This window comes from Gopherus flavomarginatus, chromosome 9 (assembly GCF_025201925.1).
Source record: "Gopherus flavomarginatus isolate rGopFla2 chromosome 9, rGopFla2.mat.asm, whole genome shotgun sequence".
NCBI classification, from domain to species: domain Eukaryota; kingdom Metazoa; phylum Chordata; order Testudines; family Testudinidae; genus Gopherus; species Gopherus flavomarginatus.
This window is the reverse complement of record NC_066625.1, coordinates 70498459-70513130: the sequence shown is the minus strand read 5'-3', so window position 1 is coordinate 70513130 and position 14672 is coordinate 70498459. Positions and strand designations below refer to the sequence as shown.

General features: G+C 38.5%; 1 protein-coding gene across 1 annotated transcript in view; it reads left to right on the top strand.

Annotated features, from left to right (window-relative positions):
• The window catches only part of LOC127057806 (aromatase), a 44994-nt gene extending 32298 nt beyond the window's left edge, over nucleotides 1–12696 (top strand). Inside the window, exons 5-10 of the mRNA XM_050966910.1 lie at nucleotides 542–718; nucleotides 1614–1728; nucleotides 4703–4817; nucleotides 5531–5693; nucleotides 9390–9631; nucleotides 11759–12696. Coding sequence (XP_050822867.1) covers nucleotides 542–718; nucleotides 1614–1728; nucleotides 4703–4817; nucleotides 5531–5693; nucleotides 9390–9631; nucleotides 11759–12010 — 1064 coding nt within the window. The 3' untranslated portion in view covers nucleotides 12011–12696. The remainder of the gene's footprint in view (nucleotides 1–541; nucleotides 719–1613; nucleotides 1729–4702; nucleotides 4818–5530; nucleotides 5694–9389; nucleotides 9632–11758) is intronic.
• Nucleotides 12697–14672: the final 1976 nt, after the last annotated feature.

Genomic DNA, 14672 nt, shown 5'->3' with positions numbered 1-14672 from the left:
TGACAAGGTAAACGTTATTACTAGAGCTTTGTTAAAATTAGAAAATGGAGAAGAATTGAATAGAATTTGGTTTATGTAGCATCTTTCATACTCAGGATATTCCAAGTTGTTTTACTAAATCATGACAGGTGCTGACCACCACAGCTACTGAAGTCAATGTGAATTGTTGCCCAGCTCCTTTCTAAATCTGGTCATTTACTCAGGTGCATAAATATGGATCCAGGTACCTAACAACGGCACCAAGGATTGAAAATTCCAGCTTAATTAAGCCTCACCACTGTGTTAACTATTATAATAGTAATGGCCGGGGAATGGGAAAATATATTTGCTTTGATTTTACATTTTGCTATTTTAATCAATATGTCCAAAGTGGGATTTTTTTTAAAATCAGAGGATAGGTTACAAAGCTAAAAATTATAAAAATATTGTATTCCAATTATTTTGGTAACATCATCTGTTACAATTTTATTGCCAATGGGTGAATAATACAGATAACATGAAAGTTAAACAATCTTCTGACTATTTTATATGTACATTTCAGCTTTGTCTGGTCCAGGTCTCGTGCGTATGATAGCAATTTGTGTTGAATCAACAAAAAACCATCTGGACAGATTGGAGAATGTGACTGATGGACTGGGAAACATCAATGCGCTGAATTTTATGAGACAGATCACACTGGACACTTCTAACACACTCTTTCTAGGGATCCCTTTGGATGGTACAAATACAATTCTTATATCATAATGGGTCCACTTTTAAGGTGCATATTCATGCAAAATTTCCCATTGCCATGAACGGGGAGTTTTGCTTGAGTAAGTACATCAGGGTCTGGGTCTAATATTCAGTTTTTAATAACACTGTCAGATTTGATTGCAATTAATTCTAATCATGAGCAAGAGCTTAAAATGGTGTTTAAATACCTGTATTCAGTTTTTAACCCTGACAAGACCCCTGTATCGAGAAGTAACATCTGCATCTTGACAGTTTGGCTAGTTTTCCAGTATTCCTAGCAATCACAATATAGTCAACAAAGTAATCTACTCTTTATGTTTGCAGCATGCCCACAATAGAGGAAGTACCAAATTGCCAGCTGCAGAATGTTTGTTGGCAGACAAAAGGTTACGAAATCTGCAAAACAAGATTTCCATGTACATAGCAGGCACCTATCCCAAGATAGATGCAGTTAAGAATCAGAATAAACTTTCCACTGAGCTAAACTTTCACCTGCAAGTTTTCCACTCATTTGTATTCGTCCACGCACCATCACTCCACTTGTGTGGGAGATGACCTGGTATTGGTTATCACATTGCAGTCTCCTTTCAGCTGAAGAGCCTTGTTCTTTACAAAGAACTGCACAATCTGCACAGGATTCTAAAAATATTTCATGCTGCTATTTACCACATATTAAAACAAAGTATTTGAATGTCAGTAATGATAATGCCATGGCAGTAAAAGAGAAATATGATATTGAAACCCTATTTTTAAGGCCTGATCAGGCTCCCATTGACTTCAGCAGGAACAGGCCTTTATTGTGCAGTTTTGGGTGACATTTATGTGAACTAGCTATTGAAGTTTACATTTTACATTGCTGTTCATTTATTTTTAATTTTCAGAAAATGCCATTGTGCTTAAAATCCAGAACTACTTTGATGCTTGGCAAGCACTTTTGCTGAAACCTGACATCTTCTTTAAAATTTCTTGGCTGTACAAGAAATATGAAAAGTCAGCGTAAGTATCAACGGTTTTACAAATCACCTGAATAACATAGATCCTTCCTTCCTAGGGTCACTCTTACTTGTCAGTCTTCTCTGTTTTTAAAAATGAATGAGAGGGACCATTCAGTTTAATTCAATTTAGTCTTGGTTTCTCTGCTGAGACACACATTAGTGCTAACTCAGGTGTAAAACTCAACATCATCCGTTCACTTCACACAGGCAATGACATGCCATTTTATGATATCCACTTTCACTTACTACCTAAGCAACCAGGGCTCCAATAGTAACCTAGAAGGCTGGCAATTCCTTGAGTCAGCAAGTCCTTTTTATAGTCATGGCAATATAGTGAATGTTAAGTTAGTGAGTCAGTATAATCCTGCTTGTTGGTGCTTTTATCTTTGCCAAAATTCTTCATTTCAGATTTAAACTTAGCATTTATCATGCTGGTTGTCATCTCTGATGGATCTTTTCCCTCAAATAGGAACACATTAGTTTTGCCATCTTTCTTTTTAAAGTCAACAAACACAAAAAACAACCAAAACCTTTTCCACTGAGTTTTCATGGTCTCCTTTGTTTTCCTCTACCAAAAGATGACTGATTATAAAACAAACTTGCAGCACTTCATCCTTACTTGGACTGATGTCCTTGACCAGTCTGATAAAATACTCACTATAAAGCATGTGTAATAAGTACTTTTCATACTATTGTGTCACAAGGACTTAGGGGATTTAAAGGAAGGAAGGCTATCTGCCCTGGTGGAAATCCTGTCCCCAGAGAAGTCAATGGCAAAATTCACATAGAAAGTGAAATCCTGTCTCCAGTCAATTTCTAAAATACCAACATTAGTTGCTACACAATGGTACGTATGATACCAAAGCTTTACTGAATATGTCTTATGGAGATAACTGTGGTGGCTTAGATACTGCTAGATGGCAACTATAGGCAATTGATAAATTTTTAGTGGCCACTACTTCCTACTATGAATGTGACAGACTCCTAAACCTAAAGTGAACTGAATTAGACAACTGTAGCATACCATGGTTTTCCATAGGTTTCTGATTCAACTGGAAGGGAAGACCAGTCATTATCAGGACTTCCCGCATACAGTATTTCTACACACATTGTATCGACTACAGAAATTTTAATCCCTCTACAATGGTTGTTGTTAAAATGGCTCTATCACTATACATAAAATAAGTGTGCCTTTTTGGGGATTCCCCTGGTCACAAAGAGGACAGTCAAATCGCACACTGGAAAACCTCAGATATAGTGCCAGTAAGACACACCCACTCACAATAGAAAGTCATGATTTTGCATCATCATTTTTACTGGGCATATCCTAAATATTTCAAAATTTTTCAAAAATCTAAGAATTCCAACCAATTATACAGCCAGTTAAACCCCCCAAAATAAATTCCATGAAAATATTGCTGTCTTTTACCAGAAAAAAATCCACTAAATTTTGAAAAACTATTATTTAAAATTTAAATTTGGGAAATTTTGACTAACTCTACCAAATATGGACCATTTCCTGTAACTGTCTAACCCTAACCAGCATCAGTCCTTATATATTCCAAATGTGTTATCATGGCCTAATGATTAAAACAATATGGTTCAGCCTTAGAAGAAATCCACCTTTGGGAAATGTTAATAGTAACTTCCTAAACAACAAAAAGAACAGGAGTACTTGTGGCACCATAGAGACTAACAAATTTATTTGAGCATAAGATTAGGGCTATGTCTACACTTGCAGAGTTTTTGCGCTGTTAGTTTCAATGGTGATAGTGAACCTGTGAAAGAAAAGCACTGGTTTGTGTACTCACTTAACACCTTCTCTGACACCTGTGGAAGTTACATTTGCAGCACTTCCATCTCCAATGAGAGCAGCACACTGAAGGCAAGTATCCCACCGTGCAGCTCTCTCCATTTTGACGATAGGTCTTGTGGGAAGGGGAGTGGGTGATCCTGGGGCATCCTGAATCTCTGAACAGCCTCCTGTCCCCAAACACTGATCAGCTTCAGTAGCTCAGCATTGCTCCAAGCAATGGATCATTTGCTCCGTGGAGCAGGCACTCAGCTGGCCAGATAAGTGAGCATTTGCCAAGAAAACAGAAAGAGGAGTTTCAAAGTTCCTGGGACTTTACAGGGGGACAGATGGACGTTTGTTTACCTGGTTGCAGAGCTCCTGACCAGAGTAGTCACCTAGGCACTGTGGGATATCCTGCAGAGGCTAAAAGCTGTGTAAACAGGAAGAACGTGTGTCTTCACTTGCACATCATCATAAAAGCATCACCAGTAAGAGCTGTATGCCTCTCGTGGAGGTGGTGAAACTTCTGAGTTTCACTGCAAAGTCACTGGCAAGTGTAGACGCTACCACAGTTTTTGCACAAAAAAGGGACTTTTCCTGCTTTAAATGGCAAGTGTAGACATGCTCTTAGTCACTCATATGAACAGCAGAGCTTCTTTATGCAATCCCACAGAAAGAATACAAGAGTTCAGTTGAAAGGAGTGAGCAATAAATGTAGAGCAAATAAAAGGCACTACTACTTCATTCAGTATGTAGTCAAGTTGTGAAATTCCTTGCCACGTTTTCATCAAGTCTAATTATGGTCATGAATTTTTTTCCTCTCTCATGTACAGCATTTTACAGTAGGCTACCTGTTCTGTGGGTTTGCCTACCTTCCTCTGGATCAGCCTGTATTGGACACTGCTAGAGACATTCTACCTTACTTGATGGACCAATCTGGTCTGGCAGGGCAAATCTATGCTCATATAGCTTCACTATAAGAACAGCAGTCACTTTTCACTTCTCTAGAGGCAATCTGCCTTGTTTTACTGCTTCACTACAGAATTATCTGAATGTTTTGGGATGTCTGTTTTATTGTTACATTTCTTGTCCAATATAGTCATACATTTCCCATCCTGCATTACTAAGCACTAAAATATCACAGATGTTTATAGATATACTGGGTTCTATCTGTTTTCAGCAAGGATTTGAAAGAAGCAATTGAAATCTTAATAGAACAGAAACGACAGAGACTTTCCACTGTTGAAAAACTGGAAGAGCGCATGGACTTTGCATCACAACTGATTTTTGCACAGGTATTGAGAATATGAACAAAATATGAATTTGTCCAAAATGCTCGTTACCAAGAACAAAATGGGATTTGTAACAGAATTTGACTTAATCTATATAGCAGAAAGTAATATCATTTAAAACTAATGCAAATTAATTAGTGTTTGGAGCACCTTAACAAGGTTCCAGGCTTTGAATAATTGCATCCAAATGTTTGGTTGCTTGTCTGAACCTTTTCAGGTTATATCCACACGCCCAAAGCTCTCAAGCTCATGCCCACATCTCCTCCAGCCTCTCTTTGGCCCATTTATTTTCCATTTATATAAACACCTTTTACTCCAAAGAATCCCAAGTGCTTCAGAAATCATAACTATGCAGAATGTCTGCCAGTCAAGTACACCCTAATGGAGCATAGCAAGTGAATGGTGCACAGTATGCTCCAGCACAGTGAGTGGAGGAGAAATTTGGATTAAGCACAAACCCTTACTTTTCTTAAAAGTGTTATAGGATCATATACACCAGGCAGGACATTGGTTTTCAGTGCTTCATCTGAGACACACATGAATAGGATATTACTCCTCTCTCCCAGTAGCATAAGGACTGAGTAAACTTTGCTAAGACTTGAACCAGTTGTTTCAAGTGAGTCTACATATTCCACATTCTCCCTTTCCTGTTGACCTAAGAATCTTTGCTGGAGCTCAAGTTCAGTATTCAATATTTGCTCCCTTAAATTTTGTAGAGCCGTGGAGATCTGACTGGTGAGAATGTGAACCAGTGTGTGCTGGAGATGATGATAGCTGCACCTGACACACTGTCTGTGACTCTCTTCTTCATGCTAGTACTGATTGCAGAGCACCCTAAAGTGGAAGAAGATATGATGAAGGAAATCCAAGCTGTTATAGGTAAGGGCTGTCTATAAAGACAATGATATTGGAAAATATTTATGCTTGAGTAGTGATCTAATCATTTTCAGGGAGAAAAATCTAAAGTTTATTTACTGTAAAGTGGGTGCAATAATTATCTCGCTGCATAATATTGTAAAAAAGGACTTCTGAAGTAGCATTCAAAACTGAGTGGAAAAAATGATAAAAGATAAACTACTAAGGAAATAATAAATTAGGACCAGAGGCAATCTGCTAGAATGATAGAGCCAAATTCAGCCCTCAGTTACACCACTATAAACCTGCAGTTACTTCACTGACCTCAGTGCAATTATTCTGGATTTACATTGGTGTAACTGAGAGCAAAGCTGGTTCATGGTGCTTTTTAGCCACCGGTACTGAACTATGAAATTAGGTATGATCTCTTCAGGTAAGCTGAGCTAACAACTATTCACATCATATTATCCCTGTATACATAGTACGCACAGGTAAAAAAGGTGTTTAAAAATACTACATTCTGTCTGGAAAATTTGAAATTAAGAAACCTATCATATGAATATTTTCTGCATAGTAGTTAAACCTTTCAAGTAATCAAAAGCATTTGGAAAAATGAGAGTCAGAATTTGCAAGTTGATCTATTAGTGGTAAGCTTAATCTTTTATTTTATTTTGGATATGCAATGTAATTAAGATACATTATATGGACTCTCCAAAGGATGAAACACCTGCCTTATGAAAGTACCTCTCTAAGATAGGTGAAGTCACATTTCTAATACTGAAATGAGGCCCCCATTCTGGGAAGCATCCTTCATCAGAGACCACTTTAGCAAGCACTTAACTTCAGGCCTATACTTAAATCCCAAAGAAGTTAATGGGATTTAAGCATGTGCCTAAATACTTCCCGAATACATATGGATTCAAACATGTGCTTAAGTGCTTTCCGGACTTTGAGCACCTCAGTAGTAGAAAGTTGTAGATCAACTGGAGTAAGTTGAAACAAAAGCAACAAAAATGGTTAAATGGCTGAAGAGAATGACTTGAGAATTTTTAAAACTCTGGTCCATTTTCTGGTCTCCTCTGTGGGTGCTAATGAATGGCAGACCCACAAATTATGATAATATTTTAGTCTTCCCTTTCTTTAATTTCTCTTCCCAGCCTGAACAACAATGTAGATATTCATTGCATTCACTCTCCTCCACCGTTATCCCTATCCTTTATTTTGGTTCATTACATTGCTTTTAAATCAAGTTTCATATCTGAAATAAGTAACACTTGTGCAAAACTATTTTAAGAATATTTTCAATGTTGTCCCAGAGCTTTAGCTAAACGTCACCTGTCACCTTTTTCCCCTCCAGCTAGCAAGCTGCATCTCTCTTCTCTTTCTTTATGTGGATGTGTCTGTCTTTCTAATTGGCCACAAGCCTTGTAACCCAGGTGAATCCAGCAAACTCTGCACTTGTATGTTAAGTCAGCACATTGATATCTAAGTGTTGAATCCCATGGGCCATACAAGAGTAACAACAGTTCTCATTAATATGTAGCTGAAAGGCCTCTTTTCACAACTTATATTTGGCTTCCTAGAAGCAGTCAGCTATAATTTAATGATAAAAGGCGGCCTCATATCTATCAACTACAAAATGCCTCAGCAAAACCTACATGTGCCACAATGTATCAGACTGCTGAGTTTTCTAAAGTAAATTGTCTCCTATAATCTCACACACATTAGTGATTTCCCCAGTCAGCGTTGTGTACCTTGGCAAGATGGTAAGTTTTAATTAATTCTTCTTCTTTTACTAATACAGAGTTTTCCTCTCAAATTAAGATCTAACCCTGTTGCCTTAGGGTCCCGTTTTTCAAAAAGACCTGTAATTTTGAAGGCACTCTCATTTGGGAGAGCAGAAGATAGAGTTAAGACAGCAAGGAAGCTTTTAGAAGTATTTGTTTCCCTTGAACAAGTGACTGAAAGTTTACTTCTCCAAATGCTTAGCTTTCAAACAGTTCCAGTAATTGCCAGGATTTCAAAAAATTCCATGACTGTTTTCAAACCATTCCATTAAAGTTCACTGAAGAGGATAGAGAACTGTAGTGGAACAGTGCAAAGGTGACAAACAGGTTCAACAGTTAGCTAACTTTTTAAAAAATAAATGTTTTAGTATAGGATAATTGTACAATTTGGGCGAGATTCACTGTCCCCTGCACTGAAGGAGTACACATACAGCTGGGTGGAGAAGGATACTTCCATTTTGAGGAGGTTGAGATTTCCAAGTCTGATTTTATTACAATTCAGCCAAAAATTTCAAAATGTTCCATGAAATGTTTTTTGCTCATCTGTACAGGAAGCCCCCACTCTGAGACAGTCTGCCAGGTGGCCTGTTCCAGTGCAGAGCATCCGAGGAGTTTGGGCTGTCAAGGAGTTGAAATACTGGGAACCAAGGATTCCAGGCTCCCAGCTCCCCATCAGGGAGCTGGGAGCCTATAAACCCAGATTCTCAAAGAGCCAGATAGGTGAGCTGGCAGGAAACCAGGAAGTTTTCGGATGGAAACCTGCCTGGCAGGCATGTTTTGAAACCCCTGGTACATAGACTTCCCTCAGAATCCTGCCTGGTTTTCAGTGGAGTTTCGTTTTAATCAACCCATCACCATGAAAGGTTTCAATTTTGTTTTAATCACAATTTGCCAATTCATCATAGTTTTGGGAATTTTTTTCTGACCAGCCATAGCAGGGCTCCTGCAGGTGTCTGGAAGGATCTCACACACTACACTTATTTGGTCCTCATCACTGTAAGGTAGATAGAGAGATCAGTAGACCAGTCTAAGAGTGGATGGCCCAGAAGTGGGTATTGTACTGCCTATGGAACTCCTGGTTCCTGGCAGGAATTAAAGTCCTGATCCAATTTCTGTTTAAACGAATGAATGCCTTTCCATTGACTCCAACAGGAGTTGAACCAGGGCTCACCTACATGGTGCAGCAATGTTTCATAGTTTGAAAATCTTAAACTAGTACTACATTAAAATCCACTAGGAAACTTCTAGAATGATCTACAGGGTCTACACAGACCAATTAGTGCTCAACATGTTAGTGTGCTTTCAAAATCACACCTCTATAGTGATCATTGTCATATTGTGTAGAGAAACCTTCAGGTCTTAGCCCTGTTTTCCTGCCCTCTCCCACTAGTGCAACCCCTAAGAAAGAAAGGCAGTGGAAATGCCAATTGCCTTCCTTGTGTATGTATCCCCATCTTTCAGGAAAGGGCCTTACTGGTGCACTGGAGATGTAATTTACACACACAGCCTGTGCCACATGTCAGTGAATCTGGGCCTTAAGCTTAAGAATCTATGGCATGTTAAATCAGTTTCATACAAGGCCCTGATCCTGCTCCACTGAACTGAAGCAGTTTTTTGCTATTATCATCAATGGCAGCAGGATTAGAGCCAGCTTGTGTGGGAGAGAGGAGATTTGGATTTGGGACAGATCATTTGATTAGTCACTTAGTGTCCATGTGGGTAAACAGTATGGCTGACTTCTGTAATATGAGGCTATACAAAGCCACAAGAACCTATAGACTCCTTGTCACCATGAATCCTGAAAGGAGACAGTATTTTTACTGAATGGCGGGATTTTCAAAACCATTCTGGCATCAACTGCAACATTTCAAATAGCAATCAGGTAAAATTACAATAGCAAAATCAACTTCTTTTGTCTGCTTTATTCCTCAAGGTGACAGAGACATACAGAGCAATGACATGCCGAACTTAAGGGTTGTGGAGAATTTTATTAATGAGAGTATGAGATACCAGCCAGTTGTGGATTTGGTCATGCGCAAGGCATTACAGGATGATGTAATTGATGGCTATCCTGTGAAAAGTGGGACAAACATCATTCTGAACATTGGACGTATGCATAAGCTTGAATTCTTCCCAAAGCCTAATGAGTTTACTCTCGAAAATTTTGAGAAAAATGTAAGTTTCCTGTCTTCTTTCTGATAGAGGATAGAGTATTATTTCTAATTAAAATGAGTCTTCCTCTTATTTGGATCAAGTCCTTTTCATAGGTCAATTTCTTGTTGTCCATGTAAGCACCAGGATGTACATCAGTTTTCATAACATATTATAATGATTATGAGGCGCTCAGTCATGCATGATGCTGAGCAATACAGCACCATTCCAGCAAGTGCCTCAGTACAGGTTTAAGTTTAAGCACACAAGTAGTACCATCAGGGCTAGACTCCTCAGTACCTTGCAGGATTGGGCCCAATGTCAACTGCAATATATGAACAGCAAAATTTATTTGCAATCACCTTTTACTATTAAGGGGTCTTACTTGGGCTTTTCTTTTTCTGCTATTCAGAATTTTGGTTTGTCATTAGTTAAATGACTGCTTTCCATAGTTAGAAATTAGATTATCCAATGAGAGCTGTTTCAAGTGGTAAAAATATCTCAAAATAGAGGTGAGGGTTGTATTACTTATAACACAAATTATCTGATTCCTCGATTTTTGATCAAATTAACTGGAAGTAAGCGGAAGACACTGCAATGCATTCAGTGGTAAAGGACATGGACTATGAAATGTTAAGATCAATTTAGCACTTCTCAGGAGGCACTTAGCATTATCAGGCTTTAATGGTTTGATGCAAGTCTTTTGAGTTCCTTAACTTCAAGAAGTAGCAGGCGCCAAAGCCATGCAACCTTGGAGGGCCTGATACGCTCTTCTCCTACAACAGGTACAGCCCCATCTTGATCATATAGAGCAAACCTCCTTGCACTGGTTTTGTGGGTTTTTCCACTATGCAAACATTAATATTAGAATTATGTTTTCCACAGTTTTAGTAGCACCTGTTATATACTCAACTCTGTGTGTGTGTGTGTGTGTGTGTGTGTGTGTGTGTGTGTGTGTGTGTGTGTGTGTGTGTGTGTGTGTGTGTGTGTGTGTGTGTGTGTGTGTGTGTGTGTACTGTTTTGTTACCTATTCAAACCTTTTATTAACTCTTGGCAAATACCTCCAGAAACATCCACACATAATATTCAAATAAAAAAGTGAACAGAAGAATTCATTTTGAAACCCATTTTGTACTAATTTTTAGTGAATGTTTTAGGAAACATGTTTACAGGTAGGGATCTTTGCAGAAACAATTAAGAAAATATAAGAGGATATTTGTCATAAATTAATGTTGAACTCACAAACATTAAGTCTGAACCAGAAAAGAGATCCTATGATTTATATTCATCCAGTCAGAGAATAAATAGTATTATGTACTCTATCCAACCAATCAAAACTAACCAACAAGGTGAATATTTTCATGTTGATAGTCAACTACCAACAATGAACTTTGCACACAATCTTCAGTCCAAGAATTAATCATTGTAGAAAATTCACAAAAAGAAAAAGTGGCTAAATTTATTAAGTTAATTATTCGCTCTAGACTATTTCATCAATTTTACCCATTAATTCCATTCTAGCCATTTCTCTCGGTAGATTTCTTGATTGCTTTCTAAGCTCATTTTGCTGCTAAAAATATTCCCCTTTGACCAAGTATTTAAAGCAGACTCATTTTCTTGGGATTCATAACTAATATAATGTGAGCAAAACAATCTGACTTGATGCATTCTGTTTGCCACATAACACACATTGTTCTAATCTAAATGAACAGCAACCCACACCAATCAATAAATTAACTGAGATATCATCATTGGAATCCAGACACACATTTCCAGATTCCAAGACCAGCTCCTGCCCTCATTCACACCTCATGCAAGACCACTGTAGTCAATGGGATCTACTGGCCCTCATTTATGGGCAGAATTTGGCTCCATCACTTTTGCAGTTCCTGAGATCACAGAATGAGAATGCAATTTTAAATGTTATTTCCACAAGTTTTTTTTATTTGATAATTTTTTTAAAGAAAAGGATAAAAACAAACAAAATGATATTAAGGCCAGGAAGTCTGCATGTGAAAAAAATATTTAATCCAAAAAGAGTCTGTCTAAAGGTTCCTCATAAAATGCTTAGAGATTTCAATGATATTCTTAATTTAATGATGGAAATTGTTCTACGTGCCTTCAATGGACCTTTCTCATTGTTTCACATAGGTTCCTTCTCGCTACTTTCAACCATTTGGATTTGGCCCTCGTGGCTGTGTTGGAAAGTTCATTGCCATGGTAATGATGAAGGCAATCCTGGTTACTCTTTTGAGACGGTATAGAGTACAGACACCGAAAGGAAGAGGCCTTAAGAACATCCAGAAAAGCAATGACTTATCCATGCACCCAAATGAAAGACAGCCCTTACTGGAGATGTTTTTCATGCCAAGAAGAAATGTAGACAAGTGTCAGGATGACTAACAACAGATCAGTAGTGGTCTGAGAGATCTAAGGTTTCTGCTGTTTTAGTCACATTCTGAGAAATGTCCACCCCTCCTAGGTGCTGTCACACATACTCTGAACTAAACATTCTGTTGCTCTTAATGCATTGCTGCTTTAAGTGATTACTTGTTCTGCTGCAAAGCACGACCAGGTTCTGGTCACGATTCAAAACTGATAAATAAGTTTCAAGTATATAGACAAGTGCTGTCTTCAGTTGATGAGATGTTGCATGCAGAAACTGTCATTACTTTTTTTAAAGCATCCAATTCAAACAGAATTCTGTTCTGCTTCTCACACTGTGCAAGTCCTGAGTGCTCCATGCCTGCAGGATTGCGTGATATGGTTGGGGTTGGTTTGGGGTGGGGATTGTTTTGTTTTGGCAGAGCTGGGCCCCTCAAGAAAAATCATCAGCAGTTATAACAGCTCTAATTTATCTGTCATCCAAAAACATTTTAGTGAACACTACTAATGTTCATGTAAAGTATGAGAAACACTGAGAAATGTATCAACTCTATCTATCTGTACACATCTATAGCAATTACTAAATTCCTCTAAAGGTAATGAGGATATAGCCAGTTTATCAATATATTGTCTATAACATGAGAAGTTTTGAAACAATTTTCCCTCTATAATGTTTTTCTTTCTGGTATATTAAACAGATAAGATCAAAGAATGATTAGGTTAGATAATATTTTATTGATTATATTAAATTCTAAAGGTATCAAGAAATAGATAGCATTTGAGACAACTGCAGTAGGTTTCCAAGGTCTCTATTCCCAAAGTCATAGCCACAGCAGCTCCATAAGTGTCTTCACCTCACATCATTAATGCCCAATCATGACTGAAAAGGATGGAGCCCGACACCCAGGTGCTAAGGGAAGAGGGAACAGGTGGAGCACAGCATTCCCCAACCCTGAGGGAAAGCTTTCTCACCTCTCCCGGCTTGTGGGGAGTAGTTCTCCTTCCTCCTCAGCTGTTGCAATGAAAACATATCCTCCTATTTCAACGGTTATTATTTATTACATACATTACCATAGCACAGGGGTCAGCAACCTTTCAGAAGTGCTGTGCCAAGTCTTCATTTATTCACTCTGATTTAAGGTTTTGTGTGCCGGTAATACATTTTAACCTTTTTAGAAGGTCTCTTTCTATAAGTCTAATATATAACTAAAGTATTGTTGTATGTAAAGTAAATAAGGTTTTTAAAATGTTTACGAAACTTCATTTAAAATTAAATTAAAATGCAGAGCCCCCTGGACCGGTGGCCAGTACCCAGGCAGTGTGAGTGCCACTGAAAATCAGCTCACCTGCCGCCTTCGGCACCTGTGCCATAGGTTGCCTACCCCTGCCATAGCACCTTCTATCTTAAAGGGTAAGATTGTGGGTTGTTCCTCCAAAAGAGGCCCCAGCAGGAGGGAGAATTTCTTCCAAATCCCACACAACCCTCATCGCTCCTTTTTCAAGACAATGGGGCCAAATGCTGCTCTCAAGTACCTGAGTGCTCTCCCATTGACTTCAATAGGGCTACACTTATGTAAATGAGAACAGTAGTTGGCTCAGGCTGTGGATGCTGGTCACTCTTGATGATGACAAATGGGCTTCATTCATCCACTCCAAGCAGGGGTGAAGCTCAGGGGTTGACTGATAAGAGGTTTTCTGCATCAGTCAGGAAATATCCTGAAACAGTAAGCAGACATGTACAGAGCACTGTAAAGGGGATTTTTCACACCCTTTATCAGGATTAGCTTTAAGAACAGGTCTGAAACCAGTTTTTGACCTTCCAGAAATCAGATATATGAAGGTCCGTTAACAGGAGTTCTACATGCAGAGCAACATTTCCCACAGAAAATGTGGCTAGGTGCAGAAGAATCTTTCATTGTACATTCCTATAGAATAGCACCCCAAGATCCTTTTTATCAAAAGATGCCTGTTTTCAGTTCAATGGGTCAGTAGCAACTGTCATAAAAATATCCTTTAATTTTTTATTTAATTTTTAGTTTAATAAGAACCAGTGGTTCAGCAAGAAAATTCCAGTTTTTATGCATATGTATTGCAAAGAAAGGGAGCCCTCAAAATTAATTTCTTGATAAAGGCCAAACAATCAATCAGAAGCCTTCTTATTTAGCCCTTTCCTCACAGGTTAGTTAGTCTGTACACAAATGGTCAAACAAAGTACATCATTCTATACCTAGGACAAACTTGTTTTATGCCACTTAGGAGAACAGCAAAGCGAGGTCCGCAACATCTTTCTCTGGCTGGTATTCTTTTGCAAGGAATACACCAAGCAGTTCACTGCTCTTTCATAGCTTTGTCAAGAGCAAGATTTATCCAGTACTGAATATTAAAAGAAGAATATGACAATCACAGAAACAAATAAGTGTTTTCAGCCATGTGTAATGAAACAGTTTCAGTAGTGAATAATGATCAAGTAGAGAAGCTGCATATTTTGGGGACTTACAAAATTATCAAAAAGTAGAACTGGAAGGGACCTCAAGAGGTCATCAAGTCCAGCCCCCTATGCTGAGACCGGACCAAGTTATTCTAGACCAGTGGTGGGCAAACTACAGCCCAGGGGCTGCATCCAGCCCTTAAGACATTTTAATCCGGCCCTCGAGCACCCACTGGGGAGCATGGTCTGGGG